The following is a 25,081-nucleotide window of genomic DNA, read 5'->3' on the forward strand; positions in this document are numbered from 1 at the left end:
CTTGACCTCGTTGAACCTCATCCCGTTGGTCTCATCCCATGGATCCAACCTGCTCAGATCCCTCTGGAGAACCTCCAACCCCTCCAGCAGATCCCAACGTCCTCCCAGCTCCGTGTCCTCCGGAACTGGCCAAGGGTCCCGTTCCACGTCTTCATCCGGCGGCTTCCAAGTCCTCAGGGGCCACCGTGAGGGACCGGGTCCCCGTGTGATGCCGTTGGGTCTCATCTGAGGTGGCTTCGTGGTGGCTCCAACGAGCTTCTCCCGCTTCCTTCGCAGTGTTTGGGATGGTCCCGTTCCTCAACTCCATCCTGGGGACCATGCTGCCCATGCTGGCCATGGCCAAGCAGGACCACATGAAGTCCGTCTTCTGCTACGGTGAGGACCTTCTACCTTCTCCGGAGACCTCGGGGGTGGGGGATGTGCCGTGGGGGGTGTTCCCTGTATCCCAGAGAAGGTGGGAGCGGGGATGGAGCTGGAGGACGGGCTTGGATGGACCTTTCCGGGCTGGCCAGGAGAAAGGGACCTTGGTGGCTGTGGGGAGGGGTGGACGGTGGTCGGCTCCGTGTGGTCTTCTCCGTCTCCTCTTCCAGCGTGGTCGCTCATTGTGGGGTTTGGGGTCCTGGTTTCTCCTCGGGGAAGGAGGACACGGATGAGCCGAAGGCATCGCAGCTCGGGTCAAGGGGACCCAGGGGGTGGGGTGGGGAAGGAAGGAGGGATGGAGAGGAGAAGGAGGGATGAGGAGAAGAAGGAGGGATGGAGAAGGGAAGGAGGGATGGGGAGGAGAAGGAGGGATGGGGAGAAGAAGGAGAGGTGGAGACATGGGGGATGGGGAGGAGAAGGAGGGATGGAGAGAAGAAGGAGGGATGGGGAGAAGAAGGAGAGATGGAGAAGGGAAGGAGGGATGGGGAGAAGAAGGAGGCATGGAGAGAAGAAGGAGAGATGTGGAGAGGAAGAGGAGGTGGAGACAAGGATGGATGAGGAGAAGGAGGGATGGAGAGAGGAAGGAGGGATGAGGAGAAGAAGGAGGGATGGAGAGAAGAAGGAGAGGTGGAGAGGAAGGAGAGGTGGAGACAAGGAGGGATGAGGAGAAGAAGGAGGGATGGGGAAGGAAGGATGAGGAGAAGGAGAGATGGAGAGATGTGAAGAAGAAGGGGAGGTGGAGATAAGGAGGGATGAGGAGAAGGAGGGATGGAGAAGGGAAGGAGGGATGGGGAGAAGAAGGAGGGATGAGGAGGAGAAGGAGGGATAGTGAAGGAAGGATGGGGAGAAGAAGGAGGGATGGAGAGAAGAAGAAGAGATGTGGAGAGGAAGGAGAGGTGGAGACAAGGATGGATGAGGAGAAGAAGGAGGGATGGGGAGGAGAAGGAGGAGGGATGAGGAGAAGGAGGAGGGATGAGGAGAAGAAGGAGAGGTGGAGACAAGGGGGATGGGGAGGAGAAGGAGGGATGGAGAGAGGAAGGAGGGATGGGGAGAAGAAGGAGAGATGGGGAAGGAAGGATGAGGAGAAGAAGAGATGTGGAGGGGAAGGAGAGGTGGAGACAAGGAGGGATGGGGAGAAGAAGGAGGGATGGAGAGAAGGAGGAGAGATGTGGAGAGGAAGAGGAGGTGGAGACAAGGATGGATGAGGAGAAGGAGGGATGGAGAAGGGAAGGAGGGATGGGGAGAAGAAGGAGGGATGGAGAAAGCAAGGAAGGATGAGGAGAAGAAGGAGGGACAGCGAGAAGAAGCAGGAACGTGATGGTTGAGACCCTGCTGGCCTTCTGTGGACCTTGGCCTTCTGTGGACCTTGCAGCGGGCCCGGAGTCACTCCTGGTTGGAGTCACCAGGAGGCAGGGATGGTGCCACCTCTCATCCCGGTCACTTCCCTCCTCCTCCTCCTCGTTGAGGACGTGGCATTTGTGGTGGCCTCCAGGCCCTCACGGGGCTCCTCTCGTGATGTCCTCCTCCAGCCCTGTGGTCACCCAACCTCCTGCCTCGTCCGGTTGGAGTCGAGGCACCGTGGAGCCCCTTCAGGTGCTGGAAGGTCTCTCCAAGGTCTCCTCGGAGCCTTCTCTTCTCCTGAACAAGCCCAACTCTCTCCTCCTGTCCTGGGACGGGAGGTTCTCCAGCCCTCGCATCCTCCTCGGAGCCTCCTCTGGCCCCGTCCCAACAGCTCCATCTCCTTCTCCTGCTGAGGGTTCCAGCCCTGGCCCCAACCCTCCAGCTGAGGTCTCTCTCTCTCTCTGGTGACACCCCACCTGGAGTTCTCCATCCAGCTCTGGAATCCTCAGCAGGAGAAGGAGATGGAGCTGTTGGGACGGGGCCAGAGGAGGCCACGGAGATGATCCAAGGGCTGGAGAACCTCCCGTGTGAGGCCAGGCTGAAAGAGTTGGGGTTGTCCAGCCTGGAGAAGGCTCCGAGGAGACCTTAGAGAGACCTTCCAGCACCTGGAGGGGCTCCAGGAAAGCTGGGGAGATGCTCTTGATCAGGGAGTGGTGGGACAGGAGGAGGAGAAGCGTTTTGAGCTGCAAGAGGGGAGGTTGAGATGAGATCTTGGGGAGAAACGTTCTCCTGGGAGGGCGAGGAGACCCTGGCCCAGGTTGTCCAGAGCGGTGGTGGCTTCTCCATCCCTGGAGATGCTCAAGGCCACGTTGGATGGAGCTTGGAGACCCTGATCCGGTGGGAGGTGTCTCTACCCGTGGAACTGGGTGAGCTTGGAGGTTCCTTTCAACGATCCAAGTTGGGTTTGAGGTCACCGAGTGACTCAGCGTCCCTGGTCGTGGCCGGCTGAGGAGAAACCATCTGCTGGGGGTGAGGAGGAAGCTGAGGTTGGGAAAGTCCTCAGCGCGTGGGGTCATGTGGTTGGGGAGGTTCTTCCCTTGGCAACCTCTCCTTCTCCTCCGGGTGGGAGAAGGTGGTGAGGACCCGGAGAACGACGTGTCCTCGAGGCGTCTCGCATCTTCCAGGGGGTGGTGGTGGCTTCTTGACCTCGTGGGCTTGAGGGATCCAGGCAACCAAGCTCCGGGTCAGCCCCAGCTGGCAATGTGGGCGCCGGGGTTGGGCTGGAGACACCGTCCTTCTCCGTCCTTCTCCGTCCTTCTCCGTCCTTCTCCGTCCTTCTCCGTCCTTCTCCGTCCACCTCCGTCCACCTCCGTCCTTCTCCGTCCTTCTCCGTCCTTCTCCGTCCTTCTCCGTCCTTCTCCGTCCTTCTCCGTCCTTCTCCATCCTTCTCCATCCACCTCCGTCCTTCTCCGTCCTTCTCCGTCCTTCTCCATCCTTCTCCGTCCTTCTCTGTCCATCTCCATCCTCCTCCACCCTCCTCTGTAGATCCTCCTGCCCTCCAGCCCATGGATCCACATCCCTCTGCAGATCCTCCTGCCCTCCAGCCATGGATCCAGATCCCTCTGCAGATCCTCCTGCCCTCCAGCCATGGACCCAGCTCCCCCTGCAGATCCTCCTGCCCTCCAGCCATGGATCCAGGTCCCTCTGCAGATCCTCCTGCCCTCCAGCCATGGATCCAGGTCCCTCTGCAGATCCTCCTGCCCTCCAGCCATGGATCCAGCTCCCTCTGCAGATCCTCCTGCCCTCCAGCCATGGATCCAGATCCCTCTGCAGATCCTCCTGCCCTCCAGCCATGGACCCAGCTCCCCCTGCAGATCCTCCTGCCCTCCAGCCATGGATCCAGCTCCCTCTGCAGATCCTCCTGCCCTCCAGCCATGGATCCAGACCCCTCTGCAGATCCTCCTGCCCTCCAGCCCGGGATCCAGATCCCTCTGCAGATCCTCCTGCCCTCCAGCCATGGATCCAGATCCCTCTGCAGATCCTCCTGCCCTCCAGCCATGGATCCAGATCCCTCTGCAGATCCTCCTGCCCTCCAGCCATGGATCCAGACCCCTCTGCAGATCCTCCTGCCCTCCAGCCCGGGATCCAGATCCCTCTGCAGATCCTCCTGCCCTCCAGCCATGGATCCAGATCCCTCTGCAGATCCTCCTGCCCTCCAGCCATGGATCCAGACCCCTCTGCAGATCCTCCTGCCCTCCAGCCCTGGATCCAGACCCCTCTGCAGATCCTCCTGCCCTCCAGCCATGGATCCAGCTCCCTCTGCAGATCCTCCTGCCCTCCAGCCATGGATCCAGATCCCTCTGCAGATCCTCCTGCCCTCCAGCCATGGATCCAGGTCCCTCTGCAGATCCTCCTGCCCTCCAGCCATGGGGCTCCCAGCTCCATCCAACCTGGATTTCGACCCCTCCAGGGATGGAGCAGCCACAGCTTCTCTGGACAACCTGGTCCAGGGTCTCCTCACCCTCCCAGGAGAAAGTTTCTCCCCAAGATCTCATCTCCATCTCCCCTCCTGCAGCTCAAAACTCTTCTCCTCCTCCTGTCCCACCACTCCCTGATCAAGAGCATCTCCCCAGCTTTCCTGGAGCCCCTCCAGGTGCTGGAAGGTCTCTCTAAGGTCTCCTCGGAGCCTTCTCCAGGGTGGACAACCCCAACTCTTTCAGCCTGGCCTCACACAGGAGGTTCTCCAGCCCTTGGATCATCTCCGTGGCCTCCTCTGGTTTCTCTCCACCATCTCCACGTCCTCCTTGAGCTGAGGACTCCCAAGCTGGATGGAGACCTCCCGAGTTGGGATCTAGGTGGGATCTAACCTCTCTCTGTCTCTCGTAGCTCTTCAACACTTCAGCGAGAGCATCCAGGAGTACCTGGCCAACCTGGACAAAGCTCCAGACCCCACGGTGAGGAAGGACACCTTCTCCAACGAGATCTTCAGCGCCTACGAGGTCCTCTTCAACAGCTGGTTGCACCACCGCGAAGCCAAGGTGTGGAGATCGGGCCCGGTGGGACCTTCCGGAGGGTTCTGGCAAGGGGGACACCAACCTGAGGAACATCCTTCCTTGAGGATGTGGTCCCAGGAGAAGAAGCTCCAGCTCTGGTTGAGCTCTGGAGGCTTTTTCTCCGCTCCTCGTGTCCCACGCGTCGTGGGTTGGTGTCTCCATGGTGTCTCCATGGTGTCAAGTGGAGCTTGAGGTGCTTCCGTAGCTCTTGGAGGCTCCTTCAGGTCATCTCCATGGCCGGGTTCTGGTCGTCCTCGAGCCTGGGTGACCTCTGGAGCGCCCTCGGCCAACCCCGCACTGGGCCAAACCTTCTCCAAGCTTCTTCTCGGAAGCTTCTGGAAGGATGAGGAGCTCTGAGGCCACTGGGGGCTGCTCTGTCCGGGCTCCACGTGGTCCTAGAATCATGGAATCACCAGGTTGGAAGAGACCCAGCGGGTCAACGAGTCCAACCAGCCCCATCAACCACTGACCCATGGCCCTCAGCGCCTCGTCCACCTCAAACCCCTCCAGGGAAGGGGACTCAACCCCCTCCCTGGTGCCTCCACCAGGGCCTGATGGTCCTTTCCGAGAAGTTCTCCCTGATGTCCAGCCTGGTGCAGCTTGAGGTCGTTCCACCTCGTTGTGTCCCTTGGGAGAAGAGCCCAGCTCCCTCCTCTCCACAAGCTCCTCTCAGGGAGTTGCAGAGAGCAATGAGGTCTCCCCTCAGCCTCCTCTTCTCCAGGCTGAACCCCCCCAGGTTCCTCACATGCTCCTCGTGGTCTCCAGCCCCTTCCCCAGCTTCGTTGCTCTTCTCTGCACTCGCTCCAGCCCCTCAAGGTCCTTCTTGGGGCGAGGAACCCAAAACTGACCCCAGATTTGAGATGTGGCCTCACCGAGTCCATAAATCCCCTCCCTGACCTGCTGGCCACGCCGGGGCTGCTCCAAGCCAAGATGCCCTTGGCCTTCTTGGCCCCCTGGGCCCCTGCTGGCTCCTGTTCAACCAACCTTGGAGGTCCTTCTCCTCCAGGGACCTTCCAGCTGCTCTTCCCCACCCCTGGAGCTGCTCGGGGTTGGTGACACCCAAGAGCAGGACCCACCATTTGGCCTCGTTAACCCTCATCCCGTTGGTCTCATCCCATGGATCCAACCTGCTCGGATCCCTCTGGAGAACCTCCAACCCCTCCAGCAGATCCACCCAGCTCAGTGTCATCTCCAAACCCGCTCAGGGCGCCCTCGATGCCTTCATCCAGGTCATTGATGAAGACCTTGACCAGGGCTGGAGCCACCACCGAGCCCTGGGGACACCCCTTGTCCCTCCAGCTGGAGTCAACTCCATCTCCCACCACCCTCTGGGTCCTCAATCCAACCAGTTCTCCATCCAGGAGCTGGTTGTCCTCTCCAGAGGTGACCAGCCCGCTGCGGGGATGTCTCCTTGCAGCTGCGATTGGCCGTGGTGGAAGCTCTGGGCCCCATGAGCTGCTTGATGCCTGCGGAGAAGCTGGAGGAGCAGCTCCCCAAGCTGCTGCCGGGTGTCCTCGCCCTCTACAAGAAGCACCCGGAGACCTTCTCCATCTCCAAGGTGGGTGACTCCCCAGCTCCGGTGGCACCGGACCGGGCCCCTCGGTGGCCAACGGGGCCTCTTGGTGGCCATTGGAGCCTCTTGGTGGTCATTGGAGCCTCTCGGTGGTTGTTGGAGCCTCTCCATGGTCATTTGGAGCCTCTTGGTGGCCCTTTGAGCCTCTCCGTGGTCATTTGGAGCCTCTTGGTGGCCACCAGGACCTTCTGTTGGCCATTGGAGCCTCTCCATGGTCATTTGGAGCCTCTCGGTGGCCACCGGGACCTCTTGTTGGCCATTTGAGCCTCTCAGTGGCCATTTGGAGCCTCTCGGTGGCCATTTGGAGCCTCTCGGTGGCCATTTGGAGCCTCTTCGTGGTCATTTGGAGCCTCTCCATGGCCATTTGGAGCCTCTTCATGGCCATTTGGAGCCTCTTCATGGCCATTTGGAGCCTCTTGGTGGCCATTGGTGCCTCTCCATGGTCATTTGGAGCCTCTTGGTGGCCATTTGAGCCTCTCCATGGCCATTTGGAGCCTCTTCATGGCCATTTGGAGCCTCTTCATGGCCATTTGGAGCCTCTTGGTGGCCATTGGTGCCTCTTCATGGCCATTTGGAGCCTCTTGGTGGCCATTGGTGCCTCTCCATGGCCATTTGGAGCCTCTCAGTGGCCATTTGGAGCCTCTTCATGGCCATATGGAGCCTCTTGGTGACCATTTGAGCCTCTCCATGGCCATTTGGAGCCTCTCGGTGGCCATTTGGAGCCTCTTCATGGTCATTTGGAGCCTCTTGGTGGCCATTTGAGCCTCTCGGTGGCCATTTGGAGCCTCTCGGTGGCCACCGGGACCTCTTGTTGGCCATTTGAGCCTCTCAGTGGCCATTTGGAGCCTCTCGGTGGCCATTTGGAGCCTCTCGGTGGCCATTTGGAGCCTCTTCGTGGTCATTTGGAGCCTCTCCATGGCCATTTGGGCCTCTCCATGGCCATTTGGAGCCTCTTCATGGCCATTTGGAGCCTCTTCATGGCCATTTGGAGCCTCTTGGTGGCCATTGGTGCCTCTCCATGGTCATTTGGAGCCTCTTGGTGGCCATTTGAGCCTCTCCATGGCCATTTGGAGCCTCTCAGTGGCCATTTGGAGCCTCTTCATGGCCATATGGAGCCTCTTGGTGACCATTTGAGCCTCTCCATGGCCATTTGGAGCCTCTCAGTGGCCATTTGGAGCCTCTTCATGGTCATTTGGAGCCTCTTGGTGGCCATTTGAGCCTCTCGGTGGCCATTTGGAGCCTCTCGGTGGCCATTTGGAGCCTCTCCATGGTCATTTGGAGCCTCTCGGTGGCCACCAGGGCCTCTCGGTGGCCATTTGAGCCTCTCTGTGGTCATTTGGAGCCTCTCAGTGGCCACCGGGACCTCTTGTTGGCCATTTGAGCCTCTCCATGGTCATTTGGAGCCTCTCGGTGGCCATTTGGAGCCTCTCCATGGTCATTTGGAGCCTCTCGGTGGCCACCGGGACCTCTTGTTGGCCATTTGGGCCTCTCTGTGGCCATATGGAGCCTCTTGGTGGTCATTTGGAGCTTCTTAGTGGCCATTTGAGCCTCTCAGTGGCCATTGGAGCCTCTTGGTGGCCAACGCTGCCTTTTAATGGCCAACGGTGCCTCTTGGTGGCCATTGGAGCCTCTTGGTGGCCAACGCTGCCTTTTAATGGCCAACGGTGCCTTTCGGTGGCCATTGGAGCCTCTTAATGGCCATTGGAGCCTCTTAATGGCCACCTCTGCCTCTTAATGGCCAACGGTACCTCTTGGTGGCCACCTCTGCCTCTTAATGGCCATTGGAGCCTCTCGGTGGCCATTGGGGCCTCTTGGTGGCCAACGCTGCCTCTTAATGGCCAATGGTACCTCTTGGTGGCCACCTCTGCCTCTTGGTGGCCAATGCTACCTCTCAGTGGCCACCTCTGCCTCTTAATGGCCAACGGTGCCTCTTGGTGGCCACCTCTGCCTCTTGGTGGCCAACGCTGCCTTTTAATGGCCAACGGTGCCTCTCGGTGGCCACCTCTGCCTCTTGATGGCCATTGGAGCCTCTTGGTGGCCATTGGAGCCTCTTGGTGGCCATTGGAGCCTCTCGGTGGCCAACGCTGCCTCTTGGTGGCCAATATACCCCTCGGTGGCCACCGTCTCGATTCTCGAGGCTCCCACCCACCCCAGGGACCTTTCTCCTCGCCTGGAGCCCCCGAGGTTCTCCTGGGGGGTCACCACGAGGGGGTTTCTCGCCGAGCAGAGTCTCTGCCAGATCCTGGAGGCCTCGGTCAGCGTCGGGAGCCGCAGCCTGGACCTCCTCTTGGATCCTCTCCTGGGCACCTTGCACCCCCAGGTGAGGCTCGAGAAGGGACCCGGAGGAGCTCGGTGGTGGGGTGGGAATCACCAGGTTGGAAGAGACCCAGCAGATCATCGAGTCCACCCGTCCCCATCAATCACTGACCCGTGGCCCTCAGCACCTCGGCCACGCGTCCCTCAAACCAGGGATGGGGACTCAACCCCCTCCCTGATGCCTCCACCAGGGCCTGATGGTCCTCGCGGTGAAGAAGTTCTTCCTGATGTCCACCCTGACCCTCCCCGGGTGGAGCTTGAGGTGGTTCCACCTCGTCCTGTCCCCTGGCCCTTGGGAGGAGAGCCCAGCTCCCTCCTCTCCACAACCCCCTGCAGATCCTCCTGCCCTCCAGCCATGGATCCAGATCCCCCTGCAGATCCTCCTGCCCTCCAGCCCTGGATCCAGATCCCCCTGCAGATCCTCCTGCCCTCCAGCCATGGATCCAGATCCCTCTGCAGATCCTCCTGCCCTCCAGCCCTGGATCCAGATCCCCCTGCAGATCCTCCTGCCCTCCAGCCATGGATCCAGATCCCCCTGCAGATCCTCCTGCCCTCCAGCCATGGATCCAGATCCCTCTGCAGATCCTCCTGCCCTCCAGCCCTGGATCCAGATCCCCCTGCAGATCCTCCTCCACCACCTCCCCGCGAGGACCATCCCTGACCGCGGCTCTTCTCCCCGCAGATCTGTGCTCCCACCGATCCCTCGGTCCCTCTCACGGTGAAGAACCACACCGAGGTTCTCCGCTGCTTCACCGTCCTGGGTAAGGTCCACGTGGAGCCCTTGGAGAAGGGCGGGTGGGTGGTTTTCCCAGCGTTCCTTGCTCCTCTCCATGAGTTGTCTATGATGGAACCTTCCCCTGGGCCAGAAGAACCTCTCTATGAGCCAGGAGAACCTCTCCAGGGGCCAGGAGAACCTCTCTATGAGCCAGGAGAACCTCTCTATGGGCCAGGAGAACCTTCCATGAGCCAGGAGAACCTCTCTATGAGCCAGGAGACCTCTCCATGGGCCAGGAGACCTCTCTGTGAGCCAGGAGAACCTCTCTGTGAGCCAGGAGAACCTCTCTGTGAGCCAGGAGACCTCTCCATGGGCCAGGAGAACGTCTCCAGGAGCCAGGAGAACCTTTCATGAGCCAGGAGAACCTTCCCCTGGGCCAGGAGAACCTCTCTGTGAGCCAGGAGAACCTTCCCATGGACCAGGAGAACCTCTCTATGAGCCAGGAGAACCTTCCCATGGGCCAGGAGAACCTCTCTATGAGCCAGGAGACCTCTCCATGGGCCAGGAGACCTCTCTGTGAGCCAGGAGAACCTCTCTGTGAGCCAGGAGACCTCTCCATGGGCCAGGAGAACGTCTCCAGGAGCCAGGAGAACCTTCCATGGGGCCAGGAGAACCTTCCATGGGGCCAGGAGAACCTTCCATGGGGCCAGGAGAACCTTCCATGGGGCCAGGAGAACCTTCCATGAGCCAGGAGAACCTTCCATGAGCCAGGAGACCTCTCTATGGGCCAGGAGAACCTTCCCATGGGCCAGGAGACACCTCCAAGCTTCCCATCACTCCCTGACCAAGAGCTTCTCCCCAGCTTTCCTGGAGCCCGTTTCCATCCTGGAAGCTGCTCTGAGGTCTCTTCTCCAGGTTGAAGAACCTCAACGCTCTCAGCCTGGTCTCACACAGGAGGTTCTCCAGCCCTTGGATCATCTCCGTGGCCTCCTCCGAGTTCCGAGATGCTTCTCCGGGGTTCTTGGAGAGGAGGGACGGAGCGGGGACCTTCCATGGAAGGTGGGGTGGGATGTCTCCACGCAGAAGACGTCTCCCCAGCCCTGGGGTGGCCCTAAGGGTGGCTTTGCTTCTCCTCAGCCTGCTCCTTCCCGGACCGCGTCCTCGCCTTCCTCCTCCCGAAGCTGGAGAGCAGCAACGAGAGGACCCGGGTGGGGACGCTCCTCATCGTCAGGCAGATCATCAACAGCGCCCGTGAGTACCTGGGACCTCGGAGACCTGGAGAAGACCTTCTCCTTCCTCCCAGGGTCCCTTCCCATGAGTCTCCTCGTTGTCCTCATGAGGTTCCAGAGCAGGAGACCTGGAGGAGACCTTCTCCTTCCTCCCAGGGTCCCTTTCCATGAGTCTCCTCGTTGTCCTGATGAAGTTCCAGAGCAGGAGACCTGGAGGAGACCTTCTCCTTCCTCCCAGGGTCCCTTCCCATGAGTCTCCTCGTTGTCCTGATGAAGTTCCAGAGCAGGAGACCTGGAGGAGACCTTCTCCTTCCTCCCAGGGTCCCTTCCCATGAGTCTCCTCGTTGTCCTCATGAGGTTCCAGAGCAGGAGACCTGGAGGAGACCTTCTCCTTCCTCCCAGGGTCCCTTCCCATGAGTCTCCTCGTTGTCCTCATGAGGTTCCAGAGCAGGAGACCTGGAGGAGACCTTCTCCTTCCTCCCAGGGTCCCTTCCCATGAGTCTCCTCGTTGTCCTGATGAGGTTCCAGAGCTGGAGACCTGGAGGAGACCTTCTCCTTCCTCCCAGGGTCCCTTCCCATGAGTCTCCTCGTTGTCCTCATGAGGTTCCAGAGCTGGAGACCTGGAGAAGACCTTCTCCTTCCTCTCATGGTCCCTTTCCATGAGTCTCCTCGTTGTCCTGATGAAGTTCCAGAGCAGGAGACCTGGAGGAGACCTTCTCCTTCCTCCCAGGGTCCCTTCCCATGAGTCTCCTCGTTGTCCTGATGAGGTTCCAGAGCAGGAGACCTGGAGGAGACCTTCTCCTTCCTCCCAGGGTCCCTTTCCATGAGTCTCCTCGTTGTCCTGCTGGGGTCTCAGAGCAGGAACCCTGGAGCATCTCCAAGCTTTGGAGCTTCTCTCCTCTTTTCCAGCCTCCCAGATGGAGATGAAGAAGCCCTTCATCCTCTCATCCATGAAGTTGCCTCTGCAGGACAACAGCAACAAGGTACTTGAAGCTCCCTTGGGGTGTTGCAGGGCTTGGAGGGTCTTCCTTGGACCCACCACCCGGCATCTTCCACCACCTCCTCTTCCTCGTCCTTCTCCTGGTTGGGTTTTGGGGAAGAGAGGAGCCCGCGGGAGCTCCTCTTCCATCGGCGTCTGGCACGAAGCTCGTGGTGCCACCACGATGGTGGATCCAGAGGGACCTGGACGGGCTGGAGACGTGGGGCTGGGAGAACCTCAGGAGGTTCAACAAGGCCAAGGTGCTACACCTGGGTTGGGACAATCCATGGTTTCCATCCACGATGGGGGATGATGGGATGGGAGCAGCCCTGAGGAGAAGGACTTGGGGTGATGGTCAAGGAGAAGCTCAACGTGAGCTCAACACCCACAGCCCAGAAGGTCAACAGGGTCCTGGGCTGCATCCAAAGAGTGAGACCAGCAGGGAGGGAGGGGATTGTCCCCTCGGCTCCTCTCGGGGAGACCTCAGCTGGAGGGTTGGGGCCAGGGCTGGAATCCTCAGCAGGAGAAGGAGATGGAGCTGTTGGGACGGGGCCAGAGGAGGCTCCGAGGATGATGCGAGGGCTGGAGAACCTCCCGTCCCAGGACAGGAGGAGAGAGTTGGGGTTGTTCAGGAGAAGGGAAGGCTCCGAGGAGACCTTGGAGAGACCTTCCAGCACCTGAAGGGGCTCCAGGAAAGCTGGGGAGGGACTTTCTACAAGGTCATGGAGTGATGGGATGAGGGGAACGGGGATAAACTGGAGAGGGGCAGGGTTAGACTGGACACGAGGAGGAATTTCTTCTCCATGAGGGTGGGGAGACCCTGGAACAGGTTGTCCAGGGAAGCTGTGGCTGCCCCATCCCTGGAGATGTTGAAGGCCACGTTGGATGGACCTTGGAGCCCCTGATCCAGCAGGAGGTGTCCCTGCCCGTGGCAGGAGGTGGACCTGGATGGGCTTTGAGGTCCCTCCCAACCCAAAGAACGTTCTCTGAGGAGGAGGAGGTGGCTCCAGCAGCGTCTCCAAGGCCACCGCTGGTTCTTCTCCCCCCGCGCAGGTGAAGCGGGCGCTGGTGCAGGTGATCAGCGCCATGGCTCATCACGGCTACCTGGAGCAACCTGGGGGGGAGGCCCTGCTGGAGTTCCTCGTCCGCCAGTGCGCCCTGTCCTCGGAGGCGGTGAGGACGTCCCCATGGGACCCATCTCCAAGGGAGAAAGGGCTGGGGTGGGATCGGGTCCATCCTTACCTAGGGAAGGGGCTGGAGAACACGAGGAGCACGTGAGGAACCTGGGGGGGGGTTCCACCTGGAGAAGAGGAGGCTGAGGGGAGACCTCGTTGCTCTCTCCAACTCCCTGGGAGGAGGTTGTGGAGAGGAGGGAGGTGGGATCTTCTCCCCAGGGGACAGAAAGAGGTGGAAGGACCTCAAGCTCCACCAGGGGAGGGTCGGATTGGACGTAAGGAAGAGCTTCTTCACCGTAAGGGTCATCAAGCCCTGGTGGAGGCGCCCAGGGAGGTGGTGGAGTCCCCATCCCTGGAGATGTTTGGACCCCGGGTGGCTGTGGCACCCAAGGACTTGGTGGTTGGGGTGGTGGTTGGTCTGGAGGAGCCGCGAGGTCTTCTCCAACCCCGATGATTCCACGATCCTGCAGACCTCTCCCATCCCACCGCTGGAGGGAGGACCTCGAGGCCTCCCTGGCCTCTCCAGCTGGTTCCTCCCGCGTGGAAGCTTCACTATATGGACCTTCAGGATGTTCTCCACCACCTCAACCCTAGAGCTCTGTCCCCTCCTTTCTCCTGGTGGCACCTTGTGGTTCCTCACTCCAAAGGAGCAGAAGCAAACCTGGAGAGTGGTGGCCTCCGAGCTGTTGTCCCCGCGTCCGAGGACACCAACCTGGACACAGGGACCGTGGGGGCAGGTTCTCCACCTCCCGCTGGCTCCGTGGAGCTGGTGGGGGACCAGGTTGGGGCCCTCTGGATGGAGATGGATCCATCTAGGGGGGGTTTGGTTGCTCCAGCTGGGCTGCGGAGACACCAAGGTGACCAAACCCACCCTGGTTTCTCCTCCAAAGGTGCTGGAGAAGGTGCTGGAGGTGGGCTAGCAACCAGGAGGGCTTCAGGTTCTACCTCTTCTTCTAGTCTTGAGGGCTTGGAGCTCACCTTCTCCACGGGAGCCACCTCGAGGTGCTCCAGCTCCTGGTTCTGCTGCGACGTCCGTGCTGACCCGTGTTCTCCTTCTCTTCCAGCAAGCCAGGAAGCAACCGCCGGACGCCGAGGACCTCACCAGCGACGGCGTCCGGAGCATCAGCGTCAACACCCTCTTTCTTCTCAGCACGACGGTTGACAGGATGAACCACGTGAGTCTGGACCTTCTGTAGAATCATGGAGAGTCACCAGGTTGGAAGAGACCCAGCAGATCATCGAGTCCAACCAGCCCCATCAACCACTGACCCGTGGCCCTCAGCGCCGCGTCCACCCGGCCCTCAAACCCCTCCAGGGAAGGGGACTCAACCCCCTCCCTGGTGCCTCCACCAGGGCCCCAGGACCCTTTCCATGAAGTTCTCCCTGATGTCCAGCCTGGTGGAGCTTGAGGTGGTTCCACCTCGTTGTGTCCCCTGGGAGAAGAGCCCAGCTCCCTCCTCTCCACAACCTCCTCTCAGGGAGTTGGAGAGAGCAATGAGGTCTCCCCTCAGCCTCCTCTTCTCCAGGCTGAACACCCCCAGGTTCCTCACAGGCTCCTCGTGGTCTCCAGCCCCTTCCCCAGCTTCGTTGCTCTTCTCTGCACTCGCTCCAGCCCCTCAAGGTCCTTCTTGGGGCGAGGAACCCAAAACTGAGCTCAGATTTGAGATGTGGCCTCACCGAGTCCATAAATCCCCTCCCTGACCTGCTGGCCACGTCGTTTCTGCTCCAAGCCAAGATGCCCTTGGCCTTCTTGGCCACCCGGGCCCCTGCTGGCTCCTGTTCAACCAACCTTGGAGGTCCTTCTCCTCCAGGGACCTTCCAGCTGCTCCTCCCCAAGCCTGGAGCTGCTCGGGGTTGGTGACACCCAAGAGCAGGACCCAACACTTGACCTTGTTGAACCTCATCCCGTTGGTCTCATCCCGTGGATCCAACCTGCTCAGATCCCTCTGGAGAACCTCCAACCCCTCCAGCAGATCCAAACTTCCTCTCAGCTTAGAGTCATCTCCAAACTTGCTAAGGATGAAGCCAACACCTTCATCCAGGTCATCGATGAAGACCTTGACCAGGGCTGGAGCCACCACCGAGCCCTGGGGACACCCCTTGTCCCTCCAGCTGGAGTCAACTCCATCTCCCACCACCCTCTGGGGCCTCCACCCAACCGGTTTTCCACCTCCAGCGTGGTCAGTCATGGTCCCAGAGCTTCCACGAGGCTCGTTCCCCATCGTGGGATGGGTTGTCACCACCACCCACCACTCGTAGGAGTCGTTGTCGCCATCTCCATCCTTCTGAGAGCCCCTTTACCAAGTTGTCTTCTCCAAAGGTCCACGCTGACCCCTCCCCATGAGCTGGGAGCGAGGAAGTGGGGCTGGAAGCATCCATGAAGAAAGATGTGGACCTGTTGGAAGGGGGTTGGGGGTGGTCCTAGAGTTGGGACACCTCCGCTGTGAAGAATTCATGGAAGAGTTGAGGTTCCTCAGCTTGGAGAAGGCTCCGTGGACGCCTTGTGTCCTTCCAGTATGGAAAGGGGTTGGATGAGAAAGATGGAGATGGACCTTTTAGCAGGACCTAGAGTGATGGGACAATTGTCCCTGGAAGAGGGGAGGTGGATGGAGGGGGGTGAAACCCTCAGGTTGCTCAGAGGGGTGGGAGATGCCTCGTCCCTGGGAACATTCCAGGTTGGGTTGGATGGAGATCTGAGCGTCCTGATCCACCTGGAGATGCTCCTGGCAGGGGGGTTGGACTAGGTGGGCTTCAGTGTCCCTTCCAACCCAACCCATTCCATGAGTCTGTGGTTTGGAGGTGTTGAAGGCCACGTTGGATGGAGCTTGGAGCCCCTGATCCAGCGGAAGGTGTCCCTGCCCATCCAGGAGGTGGAACTGGATGATCTTCGAGGTCCCTTCCAATCCAAACCATCTTGTGGTTCCATGATTCCTACTTCCCATCAACCAGAACCCCCCAGATCCCACCCCTGGAGGTGTTGAAGGCCACGTTGGATGGAGCTTGGAGCCCCTGATCCAGCGGGAGGTGTCCCTGCCCATCCAGGAGGTGGAACTGGATGATCTTCGAGGTCCCTTCCAACCCAACCCATCTCATGCTTCCATGATTCTCATTCCCATCAACCAGAACCCCCCAGATCCCACCCCTGGAGGTGTTGATGGACCTGGATGATCTTGAAGGTTCCTTCCAACCCCGCTCTCTGCTTCTCCACCCCCCGCAGGTCCTGTGGCCGTATCTCCTGGAGTTTGTCACCCCCATCCAGTTCACCAACGCCTTGACCCCTCTCTGCAAGAGCCTCATGCACCTGGCCCAGAAGAAGCAAGAGGAGGGGGACAACGCCTCCTTGATCCGTTATGACCTCAACGGTGGGTGCTGGTGGCCCAAGGAGCCGAGGAGACTCATCTCCAGGCTTCCCAGAGGCGTGGTGGGAACGTTCTCCAATCCTCCTTTCTCTTCTCCTCGTAGCCAACCTGCCCTCGCCCCACGCGCTGACGACGAGGTTGCTGGTGAGTGGTCTCCACGTGATGTTCTCCCTTTCTCCACGGCCAAATAGAAGGTCCTCTCCTCCCCTTCCAAGTGGAATGGGATGAAGCTGCTCTGAGAAGGGGGGATGTGGCCATCCTGGACCTCTTGGAGATGCAGGGGCGTCTCCAGCCCCTCCCCGTGGAGGTGGTTGGGAAAGCTCAGGCTCCACCTCCAAGTCCAGAGCCACCTAGGAAGGGCGTGAGATGTTCCTCAAGGCAGAGAGGTTGGGATGGGCTCAGCCGGGGGGGGATCCAGGGTCTGGAGAGACGTTCTCCATGGGTGTGTGGAGACCTTCTCCATGGGTGTGTAGAGACGTTCTCCATGGGTGTGTAGAGACGTTCTCCATGGGTGTGTTGAGACGTTCTTCATGGGTGTATAGAGACGTTCTCCATGGGTGTGTAGAGACGTTCTCCATGGGTGTGTAGAGACGTTCTCCATGGGTGTATAGAGACGTTCTCCATAGGTGTATAGAGACGTTCTCCATGGGTGTATAGAGACGTTCTCCATAGGTGTATAGAGACGTTCTCCATAGGTGTATAGAGACGTTCTCCATGGGTGTGTAGAGACGTTCTCCATGGGTGTATAGAGACGTTCTCCATAGGTGTATAGAGACGTTCTCCATGGGTGTGTAGAGACGTTCTCCATGGGTGTATAGAGACGTTCTCCATGGGTGTATAGAGACGTTCTCCATGGGTGTATAGAGACGTTCTCCATAGGTGTATAGAGACGTTCTCCATAGGTGTATAGAGACGTTCTCCATAGGTGTATAGAGACGTTCTCCATAGGTGTATAGAGACGTTCTCCATAGGTGTATAGAGACGTTCTCCATGGGTGTGTAGAGACGTTCTCCATGGGTGTATAGAGACCTTCTCCATAGGTGTATAGAGACGTTCTCCATAGGTGTATAGAGACGTTCTCCATGGGTGTGTAGAGACGTTCTCCATGGGTGTATAGAGACCTTCTCCATGGGTGTATAGAGACGTTCTCCATGGGTGTATAGAGACCTTCTCCATGGGTGTATAGAGACGTTCTCCATAGGTGTGTAGAGACGTTCTCCATGGGTGTATAGAGACGTTCTCCATAGGTGTATAGAGACGTTCTCCATGGGTGTATAGAGACGTTCTCCATGGGTGTGTAGAGACGTTCTCCATGGGTGTATAGAGACGTTCTCCATAGGTGTATAGAGACGTTCTCCATGGGTGTATAGAGACGTTCTCCATAGGTGTATAGAGACGTTCTCCATAGGTGTGTAGAGACGTTCTCCATAGGTGTATAGAGACGTTCTCCATGGGTGTATAGAGATGTTCTCCATAGGTGTGTAGAGACGTTCTCCATGGGTGTGTAGAGACGTTCTCCATGGGTGTATAGAGACGTTCTCCATAGGTGTGTAGAGACGTTCTCCATGGGTGTATAGAGACGTTCTCCATAGGTGTGTAGAGACGTTCTCCATGGGTGTATAGAGACGTTCTCCATGGGTGTATAGAGACGTTCTCCATGGGTGTGTAGAGACGTTCTCCATGGGTGTGTAGAGACGTTCTCCATGGGTGTGTAGAGACGTTCTCCATGGGTGTGTAGAGACGTTCTCCATGGGTGTGTAGAGACGTTCTCCATAGGTGTGTAGAGACGTTCTCCATGGGTGTATAGAGACGTTCTCCATGGGTGTATAGAGACGTTCTCCATGGGTGTGTAGAGACGTTCTCCATGGGTGTGTAGAGACGTTCTCCATGGGTGTGTAGAGACGTTCTCCATGGGTGTGTAGAGACGTTCTCCATAGGTGTGTAGAGACGTTCTCCATAGGTGGATTGGGACGTTCTCCATGGGTGTGTAGAGACGTTCTCCATAGGTGTGTAGAGACGTTCTCCATGGGTGTGTAGAGACGTTCTCCATGGGTGTGTAGAGACGTTCTCCATGGGTGTGTAGAGACGTTCTCCATGGGTGTGTAGAGACGTTCTCCATGGGTGTGTAGAGACGTTCTCCATGGGTGTGTAGAGACGTTCTCCATGGGTGTGTAGAGACGTTCTCCATAGGTGTGTAGAGACGTTCTCCATAGGTGGATTGGGACGTTCTCCATGGGTGTGTAGAGACGTTCTCCATAGGTGTGTAGAGACGTTCTCCATGGGTGTGTAGAGACGTTCTCCATGGGTGTGTAGAGACGTTCTCCATGGGTGTGTAGAGACGTTCTCCATAGGTGTGTAGAGACGTTCTCCATGGGTGTGTAGAGACGTTCTCCATGGGTGTGTAGAGACGTTCTCCATGGGTGTGTAGAGACGTTCTCCATGGGTGTGTAGAGACGTTCTCCATAGGTGTGTAGAGACGTTCTCCATGGGTGTGTAGAGACGTTCTCCATGGGTGTGTAGAGACGTTCTCCATAGGTGTGTAGAGACGTTCTCCATGGGTGTGTAGAGACGTTCTCCATAGGTGTATCGGGACATTCTCCATGGGTGTATAGAGACGTTCTCCATGGGTGTATAGAGACGTTCTCCATGGGTGTATAGAGACGTTCTCCATGGGTGTATAGAGACGTTCTCCATGGGTGTGTAGAGACGTTCTCCATGGGTGTATAGAGACGTTCTCCATGGGTGTGTAGAGACGTTCTCCATGGGTGTATAGAGACGTTCTCCATGGGTGTATAGAGACGTTCTCCATGGGTGTATAGAGACGTTCTCCATGGGTGTATAGAGACGTTCTCCATGGGTGTGTAGAGACGTTCTCCATGGGTGTATAGAGACGTTCTCCATGGGTGTGTAGTGACGTTCTCCATAGGTGTATGGAGACGTTCTCCATGGGTGTGTAGAGACGTTCTCCATGGGTGTGTTGAGACTTTCTCCATGGGTGTGTTGATACGTTCTCCATGGGTGTATAGAGACGTTCTCCATGGGTGTATAGAGACGTTCTCCATAGGTGTATAGAGACGTTCTCCATGGGTGTATAGAGACGTTCTCCATGGGTGTGTAGAGACGTTCTCCATAGGTGTGTAGAGACGTTCTCCATGGGTGTATAGAGACGTTCTCCATAGGTGTGTAGAGACGTTCTCCATGGGTGTATGGAGACGTTCTCCATGGGTGTGTAGAGACGTTCTCCATAGGTGTATAGAGACGTTCTCCATGGGTGTGTAGAGACGTTCTCCATGGGTGTGTAGAGACGTTCTCCATGGGTGTGTAGAGACATTCTCCATAGGTGTGTAGAGACGTTCTCCATGGGTGTGTAGAGATGTTCTCCATGGGTGTATAGAGACGTTCTCCATGGGTGTGTAGTGACGTTCTCCATAGGTGTATGGAGACGTTCTCCATGGGTGTATAGAGACGTTCTCCATAGGTGTATAGAGACGTTCTCCATGGGTGTATAGAGACGTTCTCCATGGGTGTGTAGAGACGTTCTCCATAGGTGTGTAGAGACGTTCTCCATGGGTGTGTAGAGACGTTCTCCATAGGTGTATGGAGACCTTCTCCATAGGCATATTGAGATGTTCTCCATAGGAATGGTCTCCACCAACCTCAACGATTCCATGATTCATCCCTCACCTCATTCTTCTCTCAAGAGCTGGAGGCTGAAGCTCTGTTGAGGTGTCCGTCCATCCGTCGCTTCCCAGAGCTTCGTGTCCATCATCTTTTATCTTCTGGTTTCCGACTCTCAACCTCATTTCTCCTCCATCCCATCTCCACCCCTCCAGGTGGTGTCCTCCCAGCCGTTCCTCGGAGACGCCCGGGGACCTTCCGCCCTGCGTCTTCTGAACGTTCTGCGCTGCGTTGTCCACCCCGCGCTCGACCAGCTCTGGAGCAAGAAGGTTCCTCTCCTGGTGGAGCACCTAGAAGGTACAGAAGGTCTTCTTCTCCTTGATCCGATCGCCTTCCAGGGTGGCGTAGCCGGTTGAGGAGATGGAGAGGGGTGGTTGGTGTCTTCAGCGAGGGTTTTGATGGCATCTCCCATAAGATCCTCCTAGGGAAGCGTTGGAAGGGTGGGTTGAGGACCTCAGAGCTCCAAGGGTTGGGATCGGTGGCACAGGGTCCTCTTGGAAGGGCTTCCCAGGGCTCAACACGGGTCCCAGTCTTCTCCAGCGTCTTCATCCGTGACCTGGATGAGGGGAACGGGGGTGACATCAAGTTGGGAGGAGGAGGAACTGGAGAGGAACCTCGTGGAGTTCAACCACAGCACCCCAGGAGGACCAACCCCATGGACCAGGACAGGTTGGGGCTGAGCGGCTGGGAAGGGGAGAAGAACCTGGGGTCCTGGTGGCCACCAAGCCAACCGTGAGGCCAAGGAGACCAAGGAGATCCCGGGGTTCCTGGAGCAAAGTGTGAGGAGCAGGAGAGGGGAGGTTCTCCTCCCTCTGGCTTTAGGAGGCCCCATCCAGATTCCGTGTCCAGTTCTGGGCTTCCCAGCTCCAGAAGGACCAGGAAGGAGCGGAGAGAGCCCAGCAGAGGCCACAGAGCCGAGGAGAAGCTGGAGCGTCTCTCCTAGGAGGAAAGGCTGGGAGCTCTGGCTCTGTCCCACCTGGAGAGGAGAAGGTGGAGAGGGGACCCCATCCGTGCTGGTCCATGGGGGGCAAGAGGAGGGACCAGAATCTACTCGGTGGGGCAGGAGGATCCATGGCTGGAGGGCAGGAGGCATCTACAGAGGGATCTGGTCAGGCTGGATCCATGGCTGGAGGCATCTACAGAGGGATCTGGTCAGGCTGGATCCATGGCTGGAGGCATCTACAGAGGGATCTGGTCAGGCTGGATCCATGGCTGGAGGCATCTACAGAGGGATCTGGTCAGGCTGGATCCATGGCTGGAGGGCAGGAGGCATCTACAGAGGGATCTGGGCACGGATCCATGGGCTGGAGGGCATCATCGTGGGGTTCCATGACCTCCAGAGGTCCCATCCTGGGGTTCATGGTTGGGGTGAGAAACCAGGGTCACCAATGTCTTCTCTCCTAGAGAACACGGAGAATTCCCTGGTCCAGAAGGAGTGGGAGGAGAAGCTGCTGCTGGTAAGGACCCTTGGGCTTTGGAGACAACGGGGTGGTGGGAAGTTAAGTGGCTCCCGAGCTCCTCTTGGACGGGTTTGGTGGGTTGGTCAACTGGGTTGGATGTTTCCATCACCCGCCTTGGGTTGGGGTGACCACTTCCCATCACGCTGCTTGGTCCTGATGTTCCAGTAGCGTGGATGAAGCTCAGATGGAGGGTTCCTCAAAGGTTCCTCCAGGGAATGAGGTTGGCTCCATGGCTGGAGGGCAGGAGGATCTGCAGAGGGGTCTGGATCCATGGCTGGAGGGCAGGAGGATCTGCAGAGGGATCTGGATCCATGGCTGGAGGGCAGGAGGATCTGCAGAGGGATCTGGATCCATGGCTGGAGGGCAGGAGGATCTGCAGAGGGGTCTGGATCCATGGCTGGAGGGCAGGAGGATCTGCAGAGGGATCTGGATCCATGGCTGGAGGGCAGGAGGATCTGCAGAGGGGTCTGGATCCATGGCTGGAGGGCAGGAGGATCTGCAGAGGGATCTGGATCCATGGCTGGAGGGCAGGAGGATCTGCAGAGGGATCTGGATCCCTGGCTGGAGGGCAGGAGGATCTGCAGGGGGATCTGGATCCATGGCTGGAGGGCAGGAGGATCTGCAGAGGGATCTGGATCCATGGCTGGAGGGCAGGAGGATCTGCAGAGGGATCTGGATCCATGGCTGGAGGGCAGGAGGATCTGCAGAGGGATCTGGATCCATGGCTGGAGGGCAGGAGGATCTGCAGAGGGAGCTGGATCCATGGCTGGAGGGCAGGAGGATCTGCAGAGGGGTCTGGATCCATGGATCCATGGCTGGAGGACAGTGATATGGCTGCAGCTCCACCAGGAGCAGGTTTGATGGAGACACCTCGGTGGCTTTTCCTTCCACAGTTCCTCCAGGAGACCCTGGTGGCCGTTCCGGACAACGCTTGGACTTGCCATTTGGTCCTGGAGATGAGCCGGCAGCTGAGCAGCTACAACGGCTCCTCGAGCGAGAAGGTGCTGGTGGTGGGAACGGGGGAGCTGGGGGGACATCTCCGTCCCGCGGTGGGAAGGGACCATCCGGCCCTTGATGGCTTCCGGAAGCCTCGTGCCGTCAAGAGTTTGGGAAGGGGACGTTAGGAGGGAAGAAGGAGGAGCAGGAGATGGTTGGGAGGGTTGGAAAGGAAGGTTGAGGTGATGATCCGAGCCGATGAGTCCACCAGGGACCTCCTGGATGCTCTCGTAGAAGTGGTGAAGAGCTAGAAGATAGATCATGGTGGGTCCCCAGCTGGAGTCCTCACCACAAGAAGGACTTGGAGATGTTGGAGAGAAACAAGAGGAGGTCACGGAGATGATCCAAGGGCTGGAGAACCTCCTGTGTGAGGCCAGGCTGGGAGAGTTGGGGTTGTCCAGCCTGGAGAAGAGACCTTAGAGCAGCTTCCAGCAAGAAAAGGGGCTCCAGGAAAGCTGGGGAGATGCTCTTGGTCAAGGAGTGGTGGGACAGGAGGAGGAGAAGAGTTTTGAGCTGCAGGAGGGGAGGTTGAGATGAGATCTTGGGGAGAAACGTTCTCCTGGGAGGGTGGGGAGAGCCTGGACCAGGTTGTCCAGAGAAGCTGTGGCTGCTCCATCCCTGGAGGGGTTGAAGGCCACGTTGGATGGACCTTGGAGCTCCTGATCCAGCAGGAGGTGTCTCTACCCATGGCAGGAGGTGGAACCGGGTGGGCTTGGAGGTCTCTTCCAACCCAAACCATCTCATGGTTCCACGATTCTCGCTTGGTGGCAACCAGAACTGGGGTTCTGGTTGCCACCAAGCGAGAATCGTGGAACCATGGGCTGGTTTGGACCTTCACGAGGTGGGAACGTTCTTCTTGCTCTTCCAGAACTTCCTCTATAAATGCATCGGGACGAGCCTCGGGGCGTGCGCCAGCAAGGACCTCGTACACAAGCAGCTCCAGGAGCTTCTGGAGACGGCCAGATACCACGAGGAGGCAGAGAGGGAGGTGAGAACCCGTCCCAAACACGCGGAAGGTCACCTTGATGGACCAGGAGAGAGGTCCCACCACGCCGAGCTCTCCTGGCTGGTCTTGCCCCACTTGATATGGGCTCGTTCCTCCTCGAGAAGGACCTCTAGGGTGGCTTGTAGCATCTCCAACTGGATCGAGGTGCTCAGAGCCTTCTCCAACGTGGCCTGGAAGGTTCCCGGTGATGCTCTTGGGGTGGAAGCCGATGGCTTTGGAGGTCCTGGTGGACCCTCGAGCCCCACGGGGAGGTTGGGACACCACGTTGAGGGGTGGGAAGTGGCCACCAGAGCCTCTTGCCATGAGTGGAGACGTCTCCATCTGGATCAGGGTCCTCAGAAGCCCCACTCGACCCAATCTGGGATGGTCCCAAGAGATGGGGGCACGTCCCACCACCCTCAGCGTGGACAATTCCTGCCTTCTATCCAGCTTGGATCTCCCCCCTCTTCCAGTTTCAAACCTCCCTGCCGTGTCCTGGTGCTCCAGGTCCTCCTAAAACATCATCTGCTCGCGGAGTCCTCACCGCAGGAAGGAGATGGAGCTCTTGGAGCCTCCAGAGGAGGCCACGGAGATGATCCAAGGGCTGGAGAACCTCCCGTGGGAGGCCAGGCTGAGAGAGTTGGGGTTGTTCAGGAGAAGAGAAGGCTCCGAGGAGACCTTGGAGAGACCTTCCAGCACCTGAAGGGGCTCCAGGAAAGCTGGGGAGGGACTTTTTCCAAGGTCATGGAGTGATGGGATGAGATGGAGCAGCTTGAAGTTGGAAGGGGGAAGATTTAAGAGTGGACGTTAGAAGAAATTCTTCACGATGAAGGTGAGGAGACCCTGGACCAGGTTGTCCAGGGAAGTGGTGGCTGCTCCATCCCTGGAGGGATTGAAGGCCACGTTGGATGGAGCTTGGAGCAACCAGAACCAGCGGGAGGTGTCCCTGCCCCTGGCAGGAGGTGGAACTGGATGGGCTTGGAGGTCCCTTCCAACCCGTTCCACGACTCTATGATGGTGCCTTCAGCTTCCCTGCTCTTCCCAGTTGGATTTCTCCAAGAACTCCTTGAGCCTGCAGGTGCCTTGGACACCACCTACCGGTGCCCGGGGTCACTCGAGCTTCTGCAGCTCCTCGATCGACCCTTTACGGGCTTCCAGCCACCTCGCTGGACCTCTCGGAGGTCCAGTAGCAAGGCAGAACCTGCTTCGTAGAATCTGAGAATGGGTTGGGTTGGAAGGGACCTCAACGATCATCCAGTTCCACCTCCTGCCACGGGCAGGGACACCTCCCACTGGATCAGGAGCTCCACAAGGTCCATCCAACCTGGCCTTGAACCCCTCCAGGGATGGGGCAGCCACAGCTTCTCTGGACAACCTGTTCCAGGGTCTCCTCACCCTCATCGTGAAGAAGTTTCTCCTCCTGGCCAGTCTAACCCTGCCCCTCTCCAGTTTATCCCCGTTCCTCCTCATCCCATCACCTCAACCCTTTGTAGAAAGTCCCTCTCCAGCTTTCCTGGAGCCCCTTCAGGTGCTGGAAGGTCTCTCCAAGGTCTCCTCGGAGCCTTCTCTTCTCCTCAACAACCCCAACTCTCTCCTCCTGTCCTGGGACGGGAGGTTCTCCAGCCCTCGCATCCTCCTCGGAGCCTCCTCTTCCAGCTGGAGCCTTCCCATCTCCACCAGCTGCTCATGGAGACCCTTCCATGGCTTTGCTGCCCCTTTGAGCCGTGTCACTGGGTCGAGGACAACCTCCTTGTGTCCCTTGTCCCTGGTGGGACGTGGCTGAGGTGGTGGGAACGAAACCA

General features: G+C 58.5%; 1 protein-coding gene across 1 annotated transcript in view; it reads left to right on the plus strand.

Annotated features, from left to right (window-relative positions):
• The window catches only part of MROH1 (maestro heat like repeat family member 1), a 78,872-nt gene that overhangs the window by 5,782 nt on the left and 48,009 nt on the right, over nucleotides 1–25,081 (plus strand). The window contains 15 exon segments of the mRNA XM_069882077.1: nucleotides 277–375; nucleotides 4,648–4,799; nucleotides 6,232–6,372; nucleotides 8,615–8,707; nucleotides 9,386–9,464; nucleotides 10,556–10,669; nucleotides 11,557–11,630; nucleotides 12,680–12,799; nucleotides 13,866–13,976; nucleotides 16,019–16,163; nucleotides 16,264–16,304; nucleotides 19,994–20,135; nucleotides 21,243–21,295; nucleotides 22,192–22,299; nucleotides 23,163–23,282. Coding sequence (XP_069738178.1) covers nucleotides 277–375; nucleotides 4,648–4,799; nucleotides 6,232–6,372; nucleotides 8,615–8,707; nucleotides 9,386–9,464; nucleotides 10,556–10,669; nucleotides 11,557–11,630; nucleotides 12,680–12,799; nucleotides 13,866–13,976; nucleotides 16,019–16,163; nucleotides 16,264–16,304; nucleotides 19,994–20,135; nucleotides 21,243–21,295; nucleotides 22,192–22,299; nucleotides 23,163–23,282 — 1,592 coding nt within the window.

This window comes from Phaenicophaeus curvirostris, unplaced genomic scaffold (assembly GCF_032191515.1).
Source record: "Phaenicophaeus curvirostris isolate KB17595 unplaced genomic scaffold, BPBGC_Pcur_1.0 scaffold_75, whole genome shotgun sequence".
Taxonomy (NCBI): domain Eukaryota; kingdom Metazoa; phylum Chordata; class Aves; order Cuculiformes; family Cuculidae; genus Phaenicophaeus; species Phaenicophaeus curvirostris.